The following is a 19537-nucleotide window of genomic DNA, read 5'->3' as shown; positions in this document are numbered from 1 at the left end:
TCCGAGCTGGTGGAGGAGGGTGCCGTCCTGGTTCTGAGGGTAGCGAGTTCTTTTTGCAGGGCCCACGTGTCTGTGCAGCACAAGGAGATTGACCTTGGGTCCTCGAGAGCCCTTCAAATACTGTAATAATCGTGCCTCCTGGTCACTGTGCACAGATTGTCCAGTACCTGCCTCAACGCCATGTTGGATTTGCCAGCTCACCTTATTACCTTGGTGGATTGTGCCTGGAAACATACCCAGGGACTCTGATAACTTTTTTTTTTTTCTTTTTAAAGGAGCAGCCAATTAATGATAAGGCCAAATGTAGTTGGGGTGAATGCAATTATCTTAACCGTAAATGCCAACGACCGATTTTATCACGGCCACGGGGAGGCAGAGGGGGTTGGAAGGGAAGATACTGTCTCCCTGCCGATTTCTTAAATGATCTGCAGCAAAGCCCCTAAGGCGATCCTCTCTCCTGCGTTACCTCCTGGAGGAGGGGGGGGTGTTGGCGGTAATGTCACTGGGTCCTGTCGTGCCGCCCAGGGAGACCGAGGCCTGGGCTGAGCGAGTTGGAACAGGCAGCTCTGCACTGTGGACAGATCTCCTGCGAGGCTGTTATTCTGCCTTGCCATAAATAAATCAACGAATACATACAAACTGAATGAAAGGGGTACTTCCCTCTGTGCAGCAGCACTACAAATGAGTGTGCACTTGGTATTTCCACTAGCGAGTGATGAAGACGGAGATGCACAAAACCGGCCAAGAAACAAACAGGACGAAGACCTGACGTGCGTCCCGGCCCTGGAAGGCATCGGAGGGAAGGCGGGGTTTGTGTTGAAGGAAACCCAAACCCGGTGCAGGCTGCAGCACTCATCAGCTCAGGCACCCTGGGGCGGGCCCTGTGTCTCTTTGAGAAGCAATTCCGAGAGCGGTCAAGAGGCGCTGGGTGGGGGCGGCGTGGCGGGGTCTGCTACCCGGTGTGCGTGGCGTGCCTTGGCGCGGGGCCCTGCTTCCCGGAAAGTCCTAACCACTCTTGACCTAACGCCCAGCTGTCGACCTCTTGGAGAGGGAGTGGGGGGGTCCCACCTTCTGAACGAGGGACTCCGTGTTTGCTTTTTGCATGGGGCTGACAAATTGTAGGACCGGTTCCTGCACAGACAGCTACCCTGACGTCACAGGGCCGTGTGGCCTGGGGCTGTTGCCATGTCCTCTCCCGCTGGAGTCCCGTGTCGTACTGTTAATATGATGTCAGACCTCGGCGGGCCCCGGAAGCTTCCTGAGCTGCCCGTCAGGAGCCTGTTACTGTGGGAGCTGTTATCGCCGTGACCTCTATCTGCCCTTGACCCCAAAGGGCCACCAGCAGCCTGGGCCCTCTTTGTCGGTCTTGCTGTTTAACGTCCTGGAAAGCAGAGGCAAGAGGCACCTATTCACTGTCAGCCTCGCGAAGGCCCAAGTGTCCTTGGAGGAGGCAGGAGACCCTTTCTTCTTTGGTTTCTTTGGGTCATGAGACAGGTTCAAGGAAGAGCCGTCTGGTGAGAAGGCACAGGCCAAGCCCCGGGTGCGGGTGCGGAGCAGAAATCCCCAGGGCAGGCAGGGTTCCCGCTGCGTCGGCTGCACCCAGGGGAGTTTCCTTACAGAAACCCCGTTACATTGTCGACTGTATCTGTAATTTAGTGGCAGTTCAGCATAAATAGGCTTTTGAGAGCTGACCTAAAAATCATACCCATAATATGATTTCTTTGGGGGAAAATGCCTTCCGAGTTCTAAATAATTCTAAACAGATGATTTGCAAACCAGTGTTTGGGCTATAATTCATTTCTGAATAATATCTGTTGAAAAAATAAAAGCCTCCTGAAATCTTTGACAATAAACAGCCACAGAGTCTTCCCCTTATCAGTTGAAAGATTACAGCTTAAATATTCAATGTCTAAAACTGAATGTTTCCAAACTGAACACCCGGCTGTGATTTGAAAACTACCCCGCCAGATAGGACTTTTAGATTTCAGGGAAAGCCATCAAAGCCCGGTGGCTTCTCCTGGAAGAACTGATAATATCCTAAAGGACAATCTTTTCCCGCTTTTTAAATGGAAGATAGAGTATCGTTGCCATCCCTACCTGCCCCAGTTCCTTTGCTAGAACGTAGAGTGTCTCACAAGCGCACCGTCCCCTTGGCCACATCCCGGGGACATAACCTGGGGCATCCTGATCCACGGGGATCATCTCCCCGGTAATAATCAGAGAGACTGTTCCCTCAGAAAATAGCAGTGCGACTTTACAGCCATTTTTCTAGCAAAGGTAGAACATTGTGAATAATCCATTAGCGACGGCAGCCTGTATGGTTTCAGGAATTGAGACATCCATTTCAGAAAGGCTTGGTGGTCTAGAGTTAAACCACTGCTTTTGACTTAGGTGTACTTCACTCATTTGGAGAGCCTGGATTGGCACCTGTCTTTTTAGGGGTCTTTTCAGATGTTAAAAAAAAAGTGTTATTTTTGATTATTTAAGGATGAGCAATTGTGTGCCTGAAATAGGTGGAATGTGTTCGCTTAGCGAGAGTTTTGTGCTGAACGATGTAGCGAGCTCTCTGCGTGGCTGTTACGCCTCTCCTGATGGGCTGTTTCTTTCTTTCGTCCACCTAGGTTCTCTTAGCCAGCAGTTTCGTGCCCATCTATGCAGGACTGAGGCCAGTGGAATACCAAGGGCAGGTAATGTCGCATTAACTGGGGAGTTAACGGTCATTGCCACATAAATCCATGTCCTTTGACAAGTGCACTTTTATGTATTCTGGTCCAAATCCGATTGTATGCATTATATGTATAAAGAGCATTTTTTTCTAAGAAGACAAAGAACTGAGGAAGAGAGACTTTGGTACCTTATCAAAATCTGTGTATAGGAATGATCGACAGGGATGCTCTTATTTTTGCCAATTTAAAAAGACTTTTTTCAAGAAGTGAAAGAGTTCTGTTTTTCATAATTAAGTCCTAGTCACAGCCCCTCCCATAAATGCCAGGTGGTCCTGGGGGGAAAAGCTTCCATGTAAAGCCTACACTCAGGGCGACCAGGCCATGTCCCAGTTAGCTCCTCTGCACCCCACGCCCTGTTCACTCTGCACGCCCGTCCACCTCGGGGACGCAGGTTCAACACCTGCGTGTTATAATCCAGGACCGTTTCATTCAACGCACAGCAGACGTAGGCATTTTATAACCAAACACCATTTCTATTTAACCCCTACCAGAGATACGTGCTTTATCATCAGGGTATCTATTTAACACGTACAAGATAAACAGTACGTCACCAAATACAGTGTCTCTTCATATGCAGTGTGCATTCTGTCATCAAATACAGTTCCTCTTCATATGAAATACGCATTCTATCACCAAATACACTGTCTCTTCTTGTGGAATATATATCTATCGTCAATACAGTATCTATATGAAGTATGCATTCTGTCATCAAATGCAGTATCTTTATATGAAATGTGCATTCTGTCATCAAATACAGTATCTTTATATGAAATGTGCATTCTGTCATCAAATGCAGCATCTGCGCACACATACCTGCGATGTCTGTGTCATAATCTAACATGGTTCGTGTTTAACATACACGGGATACATGGAGCTTATAATCCAGTACGTTTTCTCTTTAGCATAGACCCCAGATATGACATTTAGAATCAAATACAGTGTCCAGCGCACAGTAGAGATCAGACCGCCTTCCAGATGAATAAAGCCGTTTATTTTATAGGTGCGTGAGTTCATTATTTCACACCCCGGTGCCTGGGCAGTCCTGGCCACTCATCTGTCCATCTCTTCCTCTTACTTTGAGGGCCCAGCACTGTGAGGAATGGTGATCTTGCAGCAAAGGCAGGAGCTGAGTTCCACAAGTCTCCTGGCTCACATGCTGGAGGTGGTGTCCGCGCTCTGACCTGTCCATTCCTGGGGCTTTCCTGGTGTTCTGCCTCATCTCCTTGGTATTCCAGCAGATTCTTGGCCTACAGCAGGCATCCCCTGACCACGGCTCAAGAGAAGGCTAAGGAATGAGAGGTTAAAGAGCTGCAGAAAGACCTCACAGATAGAAAGACTGAGAACCTCAGAGCAACCCTAAATTAGGTCTCAGCTGTACTTACGAGTCATTATGTGTAGGGAGGCACCTATGTTTAGCGATCCAGAATCCTCATTAGAAACACTGTATCCATTGATTTTTTTTTGGAGGGTGGTGCTTAAAAAATTTAAATATCAACTTACAGAAACTAGATAAGCTGTCCTATTTTTCCTGTTTTTGATACTATCTGTCCTAGCTAAATCATATTCTGTCTGCAAGGAAAGTATAACCTATTTTGTCACTTAAAAAGTTATTTGCGATATATTGCACTCCAACTGCATAAAGTATTATCTTCCCTCTTGACATATAAGCAAAAGTCAGCATTTATTTCTACATATAAATTTCAAATAGAGGTAAAGTTGCTATCAAAAATCAGCTTTATATTATGAATATTACTTTCGCAATGATCTGAAATCTAAAATAGCTTTCACTTGAAGGTATCATTTTATAATATTCTCTACTCGTGATGAAAATGGGAACATGGTTAAAAAAATCCTAAGGCATTTCATGCGATTTTGTATTACTGTCAAAATTGTTATGTTAGTTCATTTTCTGTTGCTATAACAAAATACCTAAGGTTGGTACTTTATACACAAAAAAGGTTTTTAAGCTCACATTTTGGAGACGAAAAGTCCCAGACAGAGTGGGCCCACCTGGGCCAAGGAGATGTAAACTAGTGAACTACTATCAGACTTACAGCAAGGCACGTTGTATACAGGCCAACGAGATGCAAGCCGAATTACCGTGAGACACTCAGGAAGGGAGATTATACACCTTTTCCGTTGTTCTTGTCTTCTTTTCCTGTTTCTGGAACTTAGATGTGATGACCGCAGCTTCAGCATTCATTGTGCAACATGAGGTCAAAAATCACACCCTGGAGATGTCAAATAGTGAGCTGGGTTCCTGAATCTTTTTTGGGGGGGTGGGTACGGGGGGAGCAGGTAGTGGAGGAGCTATTTTACCAGTCTGTCCTCTGTATTCTTGTTAGCAGAGAAGAAGTAAAGCTTCTGCTGTTTTCTTTGCATGCACCAGAACCCCGTAGTACCTGCTATAGGAAGTGGAGATGTAGAGGTTCTAATCTACTGAAGTCACTACGCTAGAAGGGGGAAATTTCCCCAGAACAATCTTTAGCGTTTCCTCCTCTACGATTACCCGCTGGACCGAGCCCTGCGTCCCGTGGGAGCCTTGGCTCTTGGCTGTCCTCTGTTGCAGACAGCACTGCAGAGTCTGCGCATGGTTCCTGCTGGAAAAGGTCCGTGACCAGGAGTCCTCCTGGCCTGTTACTGACGTGCTGTGAGCCCGATCGTCTCCCCGCCATTAACAGCGTTTCTCGGCCAAACCACTCTCTACCCCTTTCCTTCCCGTCTTCGGGGAATCGCGAACACTGTGTTTGTGGGAGTCAGCTTTTTATACGACCCAAATCACATAATAATCTCATCCGTGCTGAAAATACCTCTCGCTTTCTGGATCTCAACGTGTTCCTACAGCCGGGCTGTGGTGTGTGTGCTGGCTTGGGGGTTCCTGCAGCCGGGAGGCTTGGGGGCAGGGAGTGTTTGAGAGAGACGCGATGTGACTTGTACGTGTGGCCCAGAGTCATGAAGGCAGAGCGGGGGGCCGGGCCGGTCATTAAAGGCACCCCCGGCTCAGTCCCAGTCTGCCATTAGTAGGTATTGAACACTGCATTTTATGAAGGCAAAGCTGTGGCTACACCATTTCTGCCCAAAGTTCTTTTCCCAATCACTTTGGGGTTTCTTAGATTAATAAGACTAAGGATCGTTTTAAACCACAGCAAATAACAGTAGGAATCTCTCTACACTGAGAGGAGAGACTGCGGGATTCCCTGGGTTTTCCTTCCCCCTTGGGTCTGAGTTAGACTTCGAGTAATATTTTGACCCCGTGCTACGTGTTGAAAATTTGTCACCTGAGGATCCCTCCTCTGAGGCTCCGCGTTGTGGGTGATGGATCCCTTCATCATGGACACATCCGTGGGAAAGAGACCTGTGAAATGCTCTCTGTTCCTGTGCAGTGTATAAAATCAGCACCGTGGTCCCGAGGCCCCGTTTCCTCCTGACTCAGGCATTCCTCGCAACAGCGTCCTTCAATCACCCTCTGGGCAAACGGCCCTGGCTGGCCTCTCGGCCGGCGGGATTTGGCTGGATGGAAATCTCAGGATCAATGTTCAGTTACTCTGAAATGGAAACCCGTATTTTTCCGTGATGTTGTAGACTTATTTGCATGGTCTATTGGATTTTTGAAACAGCATGTTTGTCTTCCAGGGAATATTATTATTAATGATTATACACTGCCAACTGCTAAGCGAACTTGATTTTTGGAGTCACCATTTTTAAACAACTTTAGGAAATTCTCAAAGTCAGCAGTGTTTAGTAGAAGTTAGTACAACAGTTTCCCCGCCCCTTTTTAGTAATATTATTTTAACTTGTCTCTCTTTGATTCAAAAATCTTACCTACCTCTTCTCTGCACTCTTTCTTCACTCCAAATGGCAGATTCTCATCTGTGTCCTCAGAGGTGGGTCTCTTTATGGATCCCTCCCTGTTTTAATTAGCTTTTCATCACTGTGACCAAAGTACCTGAAAAAAAAACAACTTAGAGGAGGAAAAGTTTATTCTGGCTCATGGTTTCAGAGGTTCAGTCCATGGTGGGCCGACTCCATGGCTCTGGCCCAAGGTGAGGCAGAACAAAATGGCGGAAGGGCCTGGAGGAGGAGAGCAGCTCAGGACGTGGCACCAGGAAGCAGAGAGAGCTCTGCTCACCAGGGACCAGATATAAACCCCATGGAGCCAGGGACAGGATATAGTCCCCATGGAGCCAGGGACAGGATATCGTCCCCAGGGAGCCAGGGACAGGATATAGTCCCCATGGAGCCAGGGACAGGATATAGTCCCCAAGGAGCCAGGGACAGGATATAGTCCCCAAGGCATGTCCCCAGTGACCCACCTCCTCCAGCCACATCCCACCTGCCTTGAGTTGCCACATGCTTTATGTCGAGTCATGGTTTCAGAGGTTCAGTCCATGGTGGGCCGACTCCATGGCTGTGGCCCAAGGTGAGGCAGAATAAAATGGCGGAAGGGCCTGGAGGAGGAAAGCAGCTCAGGACATGGCAACCAAAAGCTAGGCAGGATAGATACATAGAGAGGTACCAATGTATATAAACCCCTAAGGCATGCCCCCAGCGACCTCTCTCCTCCAGCCGTACCCTGCCTGCCTGTGGTTACCAGCTAATCGGTATCAGTGGATCAATCTACTGATTAGGTTGCACCTCTCATAATCTAATCATTTCACCTCCGGACATTCTTGCATATCTCACACATGAGCTCTGGGGGATACCTCATATCTAAACCACAACACTTCCTTCCCCTATCTTCTCTCTGTCCCCCTCCCCCACACCCACCCCACTCCCCCTTTCTCCTCTTTTTTGAGAATTATTAATCAGGAGTGTTCTGCTTGGCCTAACTATTTGGAGCTGCTATTATGAAAGCAAAACGATAGGTTTCCAAATAGAAGGTAAATTTTTTCAAACTGCACACATTTTTTGTCCCTCATCCCTCAGAACAGAGCATTGCGGCCCTCATGGAGCATCACTGTGTTTTATAGTGTGTGAGGAAGAATGACCAACTCTAGTCCTTTCTGCATGTAGGCTGCACAGCAGTGGATATTTCTTCCTGCGATTTTTCTGTAAAGTGTCAGAGAGTACGTACTCCATAATCTCTGTCCGCACACCTACCCAACTATATTCTCAAAGTGGGAATTCCACCCCAGGCAATCTGTAAACCAAAGGACATGGCTGTGTGCCAATAAAACTTTATTTAAAGAAGCAAATGGTGGGCCGAAGCTTACCAGCCCCCGATCTAGAGCAAGTCAGTCCGCACGATTCAATTTCCCCTTGTAAAATGAGGGAACTGAATATACAGTAGAGACATGAGGCATAGAGGAAAGCACCTACTGTTTATAGGGGTTGCTGCTGTCTGCAGATTTAGGTATCCACAGGGGTCTTGGAACATATCTCCCATGGCAGCTACGTCGCTGTGGACCCAGGCAGTTGACTTCACTGTGAAATGTGCTTAGAATATGGCCAGAGATTGGAGAGGGGGTGGTTGGATGAGCAGTGGTAATGCGTGCAGAACTCAAGGCCCCGCAGCCAGCTTGATTTTGAAACCCGTCTTGCCCCAGGGAGGTTCTCTGTATTCAGCCTGCCCTTGCCTTTGAGGACAGTGGCATGGTGTATGGTGATGACCAGGAAAACACAGCAAAGCTCTGCACAGGGAAGGTCAGCAGTTCTCTCTTCTATTAATATTTTAATTTTCTACTTCTCCTTTTTAGACATACATGATAGTAGAGCGTGTTCTGACATATTATACATGCATGACATATTATACATATTTTCCTAATTGGGATCCCCTTCTTGTGGTTGTTCATGATGTGGAGTTTCCCTGTCATGTATTCATATGTGAAATAGGAGAGTGATGTCCGGTTCATTCCACATGTTTCCTATTCCCATCCCCCTCCCTTCCCTTCATTTCCTTTGTCTAATCCAAGGAACTTCTATTCTTCCTTCCCCCTGCCCCTTATTGTGAGTTAGCATCCACATATCAGAGAGAACATTCTCATCCTTTGGTTTTTTGGGGATTGGCTTATTTCACTTAGCATGATATTCTCCAGTTCCATCCATTTATCTGCAAAAGTCATAATTTCAGTTTTCTTTATGACTGACTGATATTCCATTATGTATATACACCACATTTTCTTTATCCATTCATCTGTTGAAGGGCATCTAGGTTAGTCCCATAGTTTAGCTATTGTGAGTTGAGCTGCTATAAACATGGATGTGGCTGTGTCACTGTAGGGAGCTGATTCTAAGTCCTTTGGGTATAAACTGAGGAGTGGGATAGCTGGGTCACATGGTGGGTCCATTCCAGGTTTTCTGAGGAATCTCCACACTGCTTTCCAGAGTGGCTGCACTAGTTTGCAGTCCTGCCCTCAAAAAAAGAAAATAAAATATTTGAGCATCAATCCAACAAAAGAGGTGAAAGGCCTCTACAGAACCCTAAAGAAAGAAATTGAAGAAACCCTTAGAAGATGGAAAGCCCTCTCATGTTCTTGGATAGGCAGAATTAATATTGTCAAAAAGGCCACACTACCAAAGGCACAATACAGATTTAATCAGAATTCCCGTGGCCTTGTTCATAGAAATAGAAAAAAGCACTCATGAAATTCATTTTGACAAATAAGAGGCCCTGAGTAGTCAAAGCAATCCTCAGTGAGAAAAGCAAAGCAGGAGGCAGCACAATACCAGACCTGAGATGATACTACAGAGCTACAGTAATAAAAACAGCATGGTATTGGCACCAAAACAGACACGCAGACCAATGGTGCAGAATAGCAGACCCAGAGACACGGTACAAATACAGTCATCTCGTATTACAGCAGTTACTTTTCTTAAGGAGGATTCTGGAATGATAGCGGCTGGGGGCAGAACCATCCGCTACCTGCGGGGCAAGAATGTGGAATGACATGCAGGAATCCGTGGCCAGCAGGAAGAGAATCCCCGGGCAGAAATACTCAGGGGCAAGATTCCCCTCCCTGCGGAGCACAGCATGGGAAACGCTCCCACTCCTAGTTTGGAGATCAATCGAGGAGTCACTGGCTGCTCTGGTGACGGTCTCCAGAGCCGTGCATGCAATCCCCATGTGCGCGTGTTCCGAGTGAGGCGTGCCCCGTGGAGAGCACCCGAGCTGGTGGGGTGGCAGCCTTGGGGGGGGGACAGGGCAGCTGGAGTCACTGCAAATTTGTTCATTAAGACATCTGAGGACTCTCCGTCTTGCCTAGCCATCTATCCAATCAGAACAAGCTAAGGAGCGGACGGAATTCGGGAGAAGGATTTCCGATGGCCTGAAACAGCAGTCATTAACCCCTCGTCAATCACAACACTCTTCAGTTTAATGAGCCAGATTGACCCTCCTTTCATTATGCTGAACGAGTCCGATGAGCTGGCTCTTCGGGTTCTGTGACATTTCCTTAATTTTCCTTGAAGGATTTTGACATCGCTGGTGACAGGTTCTGTTGAGAATGTGAAATGAGAGCATTTTGCAAGGTGTTTTTTCTCTTCGGTATTATTCTCTTCCGGAACTTGGTGTTTGGGGGGAGTGAGCTCTGGGGTGCAGTCAGATACTTGGGGCCTTAGGTTTTACAAACCCACTTCTGTAGATTTCATTTAGATCGCCTGCTGTGTATAACACAGAGATGCTGCAATCATATTTATACACATTTATATATAAATAACCTACTTTCCTGTATATACACATACTCATATCCTGATAGAGAGTAATTATATAATCATGTGCATTATGTTCTTTTCCAAATAATGACAATACTCAAATCGCTTCAGGTCAGTCTCATTTTAATCAAATTACCGAGGCTTTCTCTTCTCTCAACATTCACCTCCTTCAACATAAATTCTGAACCCGTTTTTATTTTTTAATTGACTTTTCTTCCCTTTAGAGGAGTCGGGCTCTGGCCAAGGCCTCACTTACGTAATGTCAATCATTTCTTCACCAGCTTTATAAATAAGAACAAATAAGAAGGAATCAAAGAGGGAAAGCTTCGAGGAGATGAATCGATCCTGTTAGCAGAGCTCAGGACATTTTACAGCGACCTCTTTCTTCCCCCTGGCTCCGTGTGGGAGCTGAATAGCAAGCTTCCTTGACCTGCATTGTGCTCCCAACTAAGCATTCTGTGCCAGGGATTCTCAGCCGTCTCCAGCCTTCTTCCTTTGGCTCATTACCTGAAGGATAACTAACTAACGACACGTACAACTTGCAGAGCTTGGGCTTTATTTCGGTGTGTGCATTCGTTGCTGCAGCTGGTTATATAAACGTGCACGTTCCTGGAGGCACCGAGATGCCTCGGCCTTGGAATAGCTGGCGTCAGGGCTGCAGGGCTTGTGTTTCTCCCAGAATCCAGTTTCGTAGAGGGAGGGACCAAGGCCACGCTCAGCTGAGCTCTCCCTGCTCCTGCTTCCTTTCCTTCCAGATGCCCTTGAGTGACACTCACCCAGCACTCTCCGCTCTCCGTAGCTTGAGAACTTACCCCTGGCTTCCTGTACACAGGAACCACTTTGCAAACAGAGGGTTTCTGGTTGTCCCATTTATTTTTAGGTTTGCTGCAGAAAATGCCCATTTCCAATTCTTACAGTAAAAACGGGGGCCTCCTCCCACCGTGGGTGTCAGCAGCAAACCTGACTCTCCACTTGGAGCACGTGATGAACCCCAGCCTAGTAACCAGCCCACGGAGTCTCAGACGTGCACAGTAATCCGTTCGATTCGAGGCACAGCTTAAGTAAAATAAGCCAGCTTTTAAAGTTATGGAGAGACCTTCCGATTCTGTCCAGAGCTCTCAGGAGCTCTGTCAGTACAACATGGACAAATAGATCCTCAATCAGGTGAGGGCTGGGGAGATAGCTCAGCTGGTAGAGTGCTTGCCTTGCAAGCCCAAGGCACTGAGTTCCATCCCCAGTACCGCAAAAAAAATTTTAAAAAATTAAAAAAATCAGGTGAGCGCCCCAGACACTAACTTAGGAGGCCGCCCGTGCTGGACCGTATGACCGGGAAGGCCAGTCCCAGTGGAGAAGGCCACACCCCTTTCCTCTGCGTGGGAGGCGGGCCCCTGGAGCGCGCTGACCGGGGCCTTCCTTTCCACAGAGCTGGGTGGACGGAGGCCTGACCAACAGCCTCCCCATCCTGCCTGGGGGACGGACAGTGACCCTCTCCCCGTTCTGCGGACGGCAGGACATCTCCCCGCGAGACAAAGGGCAACTCAGTCTGTACATCAAGGTCACCAATCAGGACGTCATGGTGAGTACTTGCCTTCGGTGACATGCAAAGTGTCCCATCCGCCCGAGATCCCCACAGAAGGGATCCAGCCTGCGGTCCCGCCTTGGCCACGGGCTGATCACCTCACGCTGCAGCTGGGATCCTCGGCGTGAGTTCCTGACGCCGCAGCCCGTCAGAGGCCCAGGGAGCTGGGTGCAGCCCTCTGCTGCTGCCTAGCTGTCCCTTGGTGTAGCCTTTCCTCTCTCTTCGGTTCCTTTCCACATCAATAAACTGGGTTGTCTTATTTATTTTAAGAGCCCATCAGGGCCGTTTTAGATCACGTCATTTTATTCATTTACAAAGATGGAAGTAATGCAATATTTCAGAATATTGGGGAGAAACTTAGGGACCCAAATGAGCAACTGACCTAAAAACATGGACGGCATTAATGTAACCCGAAGTCTGGGCCTGGGGCCTTATGGTACCCAGGGAAGGTTTGGCACTGTCTGGAGACGGTTTGGGTTGTCACCTCTCAGGGTCGCTACTGGCGTCTCGTGGGTGAAGGAGGAGGATGCCCTTCAACGTCATGCCGGTCACAGGACAGCCTGCTAACCAGGAGGTAGCTGGCCACACATGTCAGTTACGCTGAGACCGAGAACCTCTGTCTAGTGTGGAGTTAGCTGCTTGAATTTGCTTCCCACCCCTGGGTTGTAGCATCCGTGACCTGAATTGTGAGATGACTAAAGTAGCACCTCTGTACCTAGAGCTTCAGTTTTGATCTTTCTATCCTAGCTGTCCCCGGCCAACCTCGTGAGACTCAGCCAAGCCCTCTTCCCGCCAAACAGAAGGAAAATGGAATCCCTGTATCGGAGTGGTTTTGATGACGCCGTGAAGTTCCTACTCAAAGAAGGCTGGTTCCAGTGAAGTGCCGTCCACGCGACGAGGCAGAACAGGTTTCAGGTGGTTCTCGATGGAGCCTTCTAATTAAACCCTTATTTAAAAAAAAAATCTGTCTGGACGCTGTTAATTTGATTACTGCCCTTTGCAACGTATTTATCTTCAATACTTCAGTTATTCCCGGGCGCAGGGAGAAGGGCAACGTCATGAAGAAAGTGCGCTCGCGTGACGAGGAAGCACGTTCACAGAAAGAAAAGTGGGGAGGGCGGACCCTCTGGGTGGACGTGGTCCAAACGGAGGGAGGGCCCTCTGCAGGTGCTTTGGGAAAAGGGGTGTCGAGACTGGGACCTGAATCATGGGTGTTTCCACGACTCGGCCTCGTCCTGCATCCCGGGGACTGAGGGCGCTCGGCTCCCCTGCTGGTCTGAGCCACAGGGCAGGCGGGAGGGGAAGCGTTTCAAGGGTAGGCAGCACGCCTTAAGGCCGTGCACAGGAACTCGAGCGACAGAGGCCTGCTTCCCACAGGGACCCGTGACCGCCCCCTCCACGGGATCGAACTACACCGGAGCTTCAGTGGACGCAGTGCTACCGAGCACCCAGGACCGAGCAAGCCCGGGAGACTGGCCAGAATGAAAATCCCAGGTAACCCCGCACGGTGCCATTTCTAAATCACGGCCCGTGGGTGCTCGCGTCCCGCCGTCCTGTCACTTTGAGGGCCAATTTGCTTACGCCTTCTTCAATCTTCAATCTGTTTTTACGGGGTTTCGCCAAGCATGAACTCTTAATTACTAAGAGGCAGTTAGAAACAAACCAATTTAATTGCATGGATTTAATTGTCCTCTTTTTACCCCATGAAACCATTCTTTAAATCAATTTTATGGTTCTCAAAAGCCCCAAATACACAATTTTTACACGTAAACACCAATTATTGCCTCTTTTCTTAGGAGTTCTGCAGAGACCCGGTCTAGAGTAATGGTGGTCCTCAGGGCATGTGTTTTATCTATGCCAGCAAACGCGGTTAAATCTCAACAAGTCGCTTTATTAAGTGACAGGAAGAATGGATTCTCAGTTCATTCTTGCACCCCTTGATTCACCAGGTAGATTTTCAGCTTGGCCCAAGATTTTTCACCTTACATGCAAATTACATGCAAATATTCTATGGGTACAATCTTTCCACAACTCCTTTCTTGATGCAAAAATAACTCTTGCTCGCTTGGATTGTTCTTGAAGATTTCATTGTAAGCACTGCTGTGTCCTTGACCATGTGGGTGGATGGTCCTTTCCTTAAAATAAACAATCTTGTAAGATCATTGACAGATGAATCTGCAGCGACTCTCTCAGGCAGCATCCTGCAAAGTAGTGGAGCGCAGGATCTGTGCACCCGGACATTCCTTAAAGGTGATGCACCAAGTCCTCAGGGGAGGCAAGCCACAGAGCACGCTCCGTCAGCCTTCACTGGAGTGTGTCCCCTTGCATCTAGACTAAGAGAAAACAGCCATCTCCCACAGGATCCGCCGGTTGGGATCAAAATTTTGCAGCATGCTCGAACTGGTAGATAGAAACTCAGAAGAGATTTTTCTAACCCAAATACAGACATGTTTGCAGGGTAATTACTGGGACAGGCTGCTTGGTGAGTCCTCTGTTTCCTATCAAGGCAATTTCCTAATATCTTTGGACCTGTCATTTAAATTTAATTGTTCTTCCTTTTCTTCTTTTCAAGAACGCTCTTTGTAACTATGGGAACCCACGGCCTCCATCGACAATTAGGGAAAATGCATTTGGTCTTGAAGTCCAGTGATGCTCTGGAGGAGCAAGCAGTGTACTAAACAAAGCAAGCCAAGCGTCTGTTGGTTCCCGTTTCCCAGATCAGGTCAGTGATGCAAAGTCCCAGGCAGCTTGCAAAGAAACTCGCAGCTCTTGGCATCGAAGTATCCTTCCAAACAAGCACGAGCCCTCAAAACTTACAGATTTCATTTGCTCTGCTGATTTCTTTTTCCTAATGATCAAAACAAATGAATTCCATTATAGAAAAACTCCCCCTTTATGTTTATCAGGACTGATCCTAGAAAGTTCTTTGGATTCCATCTGTTACTCCTACAGCTGGGGAACTAGTAATTACCAGAAGTTCAGTGTGTCGAGGATTTTCTTGCTTGAGCTGTAGCTGCAGGATAGCAAAACAAAACTCAGAGCAGAAGTAATGATCTGCCTAACTCAAGGTAGGAGGAGAAGCAAGGACAGGGGTTCAGGAACCATGGCCGTCTGTCGTCCCCACGGTGATGATTATTTGGGGGCTGACAGTTGTCTTGGGATGAATGAAACATGTAACCGGTCAGCTCTGTTCTCAACTTTGCCTCAGCTCAGACCTCATTCAAGTTTGGCCATCTGTTCCAATCATGTCTTTTCTGACAAAAGCATGCCGGCCAATGTGACATGTTGCACATGAGTATCTTTTGTCTCTTGTCTGTTCAGCCTGGACCATGTTGTCACTCTTCTCGTCTTCATAGTGCAGGAAATTTGGAGATTAAAAATCCGTTCATCTCTTTGGGCCGCCATCTTGAAAAGCAAGTGTCTTAAAACAGCAGAAAATTATTCTGGATGTTTGGGAGCCAGAAGTCCAAAAAGTCAAGACCTCAGCAGGGCTCGTACCTTCAGGAGACTCTGAAGGAAGATCTCACCTTGGTCTCTCTCCCAAATGATGGTGGTCGCCTACGATCCATAGCATCCCGTAGCTCCAAGTAGCCTCCATCCAACCTCTGTGTCCATTTTCACAAAAGCATGTTTTCTGTGTGTATATCTGTGTTCTGTCTTGCTCTTAGACGGACACCAGTCATGCAATGTAGGGCTGACCCTAAATCTAGAAGGGTCTCCTCTTGAGATCCTTATTCCATCTGCAAAGGCCTATTTCCAAAGGACGCCCCACTCCGAAATGTTCAACTAGGGCACAGGGGCACTCTTTAAATCACCACGGTGACATGAGAGTGTTTCCCAGTTTGGGTGTATCTGAAGTTTTCTCTGGATTTGATTCAGACCAAGCATCTCTGGCAGAGGATTACCCATGCTTAGGGATGCCTGCCACACTCCTTTCCTTTGTAACAAGCATCTCATGGAGAGAGATTTTCAGATCATATAAAAATCTTGCTCCTCATCAAGCCCTCACAAAGATGGTGTTTATTTCTGTGGCCCCATGGTTCCCAGTTCATTTGATGGGTTATAGTCTGTTATAATCTATCCCCACTTATAGTGATACTCACATCGTCCCGATGCTAATCGTTGGGAACCTATTCTGCTGACTCTTGTTGGCAGGTCCCCAATGTTAAGCTCTTTCTTACTTTCAGCAACAAAATATCCCAGGCTCCTCTTGTTCTTCCTTACCCCATCCTTGAAATCAGCCTTTTCTCCAAACAGCGCTGCTTCTCTCCAGTGGAAATGGTTTTATATTTATGGTATCTAAATTTATTAGACAAATAACCGTGTTAATGGTGCGTTGCTGCTACCAGGCCATCTTGGTGGACAGAGCTAGAAGATTTATATGCATGTATGTGTGGAAGCTTGCAAGTACCAACCATTATCTACATATCTACCTATCATCTAAGAATCATTATCTTTTATCTACCTATTGTTACTTGGCATTATCTATGTATCCTTCCATCCATTCATCCATCCATCCTTCCATCAGTCCATTTATCCATCAGTCCATCCATCCTCCCCTCCATCCATCTATCCTTTCATTTATCTATCTTTCCATCAGTCCATTTATCCATCAGTCCATCCATCCTCCCCTCCATCCATCTATCCTTTCATTCATCTATCTTTCCATCAATCCATCCATTCTTGCATCCATCCATCCATCCATCCACCTTCTATGAAAACCCGTGAGTTCCAGCAGACATGTCCAGTTCCATGGCTCATTCTAGTTTTGTCCTTTTCTGTTCTTAGAACTCCTTCCTCTGGCACTAAGAATTCTGTCTTTGGTTATGTTTAATACATTTATTCTTCAACCAGTGCCCCTCGCCCCTCATGTCCCCTGACACCATCTCTACCACCAAGCCCTCCCCTGGGGGCCCCGTGATCTCTCAGCTGCACTTGGACTGCCCAGGCTGGATTGCTTTCCTCAGTGGGTATTCTTTGAAAGCTTACTTGTCTTTTCTGTGTCCTCCTAATAATTAATTTTTACATCTTTGGTTGGGTTTTCAATTGGACTGTGATTCCTCTACACTTGCAGACATTTCTCAATATTTCCTCCATCCTGCATCATATCTGTATCACACTTATTCTTGGGTTGCTTCATTCACATACTTCTTTTGAACTAAGTTCTTTTTTCCTAAAATACATTTTTTGGTGCATAGAAATGCTGCTGGTAGTTGTGTACTGCTCACACTGCTCAATTCTGTCTCCAGTCGTAATTAACAGATTCTCCCGGGCAGTCCGTCTAGGCTATCATAAGGACTGTGATTGCAAGAGCTCTGTTTGCTTGTTTGCAACAATTAATTAGTGCTTCCCTCCACCCTGTCTTTCAGGGTCATACGGATGCAGCAGTTCAATCATTATTGTCTTGTTTCTGTTTTAAAGGAAGCTCTTGCATTAAGGAAGTTTCTTACTTAAAATAAAGGTTTACTTTCAGCTAAATAACTTTTATCAAGTTAACAGGCTTATCCTTTTCCCAGTTTATTTAGAAGTATTGTTTCTCCAGGATCTTTTATTTTTTTTTAAACTTGTTCTTTTTAGATATGCGTGACAGTAGAATGTATTTGGACATCTTATACACACATGGCATAGAACTGATTCTAATTAGGATCCCATTCTTGTGATTGTACATGATGTGTTGTTTCAATGGTCATGTGATGGGTTTAAAATGAATGAAAGATACACCTTGCATTTTATGCAGCATTATCTGCATTTTATGCATTATTATTTGCATTGTATACATATTTGTGCATGTATACATTATTCTGTAAATGCAATGGATCACATAGAAATATTGTATATGTACATATATAATGTGTATTATTTACAATGTATAGCATCCATATGTATATTCCATATATGTTTTGTTATAGTTTAGATAGGAGGTATTCCCCGCACGACTCAAATGTGAGACAGTGCAAGAATGTTCAGAGGTGAAATGATTAGGCTCTAAGAATTTAACTTAATAGTGAATTAATTCACTGATATGGACTAACTGGGTGGTGACTGTAGGCAGGTAGGGTGTGGCTGGAGGAGCTGGGTCACTGGGCACCTGCCTTTGGGGTTGATATCTGGTCCCTGGTGATCAGAGCTCTCCCTGCTTCCTGGTGCCACATCCTGAGCTGCTTTCCTCCTCCAGGCCCTTCCGCCATGATGTTCTGCCTCACCTCTGACCCAGAGCTATGGAATGAGCTGTTTATGAACTAAATCTCCAAAACCATGAGACAAAATAAGCTTTTCCCTCTCTAAGTTGTTCTTGTTCAGTCTTTTGGTCACAGCAATGAAAAAACTGACTAAAGCATACGTTATGTATATGTAGAAATTAATCTTCCCATTCAGGATCGTTCTCCATCTGATGCCACACGAGAAGGTAAATGTTTAATTTTTGTATGTCTACCCCAATTTCTAGGTATTGTACTTCTTTGTTGCTTTTATGAATGAATTTTGTCAGTTTTAAAATTTTTTCCGATAAAAATGTATCCTGATATAAACTTCATATGTGCCTAGAGATATTTTAATGAATTTTTTCACTTTTCATAATACTTTTTCAGTTCCTTACATTGGAGTTTTAGACAATAATGAGTATGTGTTTATCATACATATATATATATATATATATATATATACACACACACACATGTATGCATGTGTGTATATCTATAGCATATATATGTATATGCACAAACATAAACTGAATGTATATGTAACATGTAAGCTACATATATATAATTTTTCCATGTAATATGAATACATAGACTATATATAATATTTCCATAAAATTTTCCGTCTATCAATAATTATCTCCTTGGTTCTGATGTCTGTTGGTCTGTTCACCTCTTAATATTTGGATTTTGATAGTTCAACAGAAAAATTCAAAATTTGGGTCACTGTGTGAATTGCCTAAAGGAAAGTAAAAAAATTCTCACCAGATAACAGTGATTTGACGAATTTCAATATGCATGCTAGATTAATAAAACAGCTGCACTCGATTAAGACGTAAAAGAAGTGTCAATGAATTATCGTTCAAAAATTATTCACAGTCCAATGGCAAATCTTATTCCTCATAACACAGCACGGAAGGTACTTTCATTCTCTCAAGGATAAAGCTGTGTGTTTGACATCTCTACCATTACACTAATTGTTCCGAAAGTGCTGGAAAATATGGCAATTTAATAAAGGCGGAAAATGGAGAAAATAGCTAAATCATTATCACCTGTAAATGTTCTCTAGCACTCTGCCCAGGTACTCAGTAGTTGAGAAATAAATGAACAACAATTCGGTGAACTGAAGCAACATATTGAGGAAGTTTTCGTTCAGATGTCTACAAGCACATAGGAACATGAACTGCGTGTTTATATCAGGGGAAATTCAGACAGGGATGAAATTCATTCACAGTATCAAGAAAGACGCACAACACCTAGGAATTGTGGAAGACGTACAAAAGCCGTCCACGCCTACCTTCTTATTAGCTGTAGATTTCTCCTGTGTGGAAAGATTAAATGCTACGTGGTGATTTAGCTCCATTTTTGCACATGCCCTGTGCTGA

At 45.8% G+C, this 19537-nt stretch overlaps 1 protein-coding gene across 4 annotated transcripts in view; it reads left to right on the top strand.

Annotated features, from left to right (window-relative positions):
- Pnpla4 (patatin like phospholipase domain containing 4) overlaps positions 1-18068 on the top strand; it is a 34342-nt gene extending 16274 nt beyond the window's left edge. For 3 of the 4 annotated variants that reach the window (XM_047535576.1, XM_047535573.1, XM_047535579.1), the window contains 4 exons: positions 2622-2687; positions 11800-11952; positions 12703-12870; positions 13333-18068. In XM_047535576.1, coding sequence (XP_047391532.1) covers positions 2622-2687; positions 11800-11952; positions 12703-12834 — 351 coding nt within the window. In that variant the 3' untranslated portion in view covers positions 12835-12870; positions 13333-18068. The remainder of the gene's footprint in view (positions 1-2621; positions 2688-11799; positions 11953-12702; positions 12871-13332) is intronic. The other variant, XM_047535575.1, reaches the window with a different exon arrangement.
- Positions 18069-19537: the final 1469 nt, after the last annotated feature.

Source organism: Sciurus carolinensis, chromosome X (assembly GCF_902686445.1).
Source record: "Sciurus carolinensis chromosome X, mSciCar1.2, whole genome shotgun sequence".
NCBI classification, from domain to species: domain Eukaryota; kingdom Metazoa; phylum Chordata; class Mammalia; order Rodentia; family Sciuridae; genus Sciurus; species Sciurus carolinensis.
This window is presented reverse-complemented; position numbering and strand designations above follow the sequence as displayed.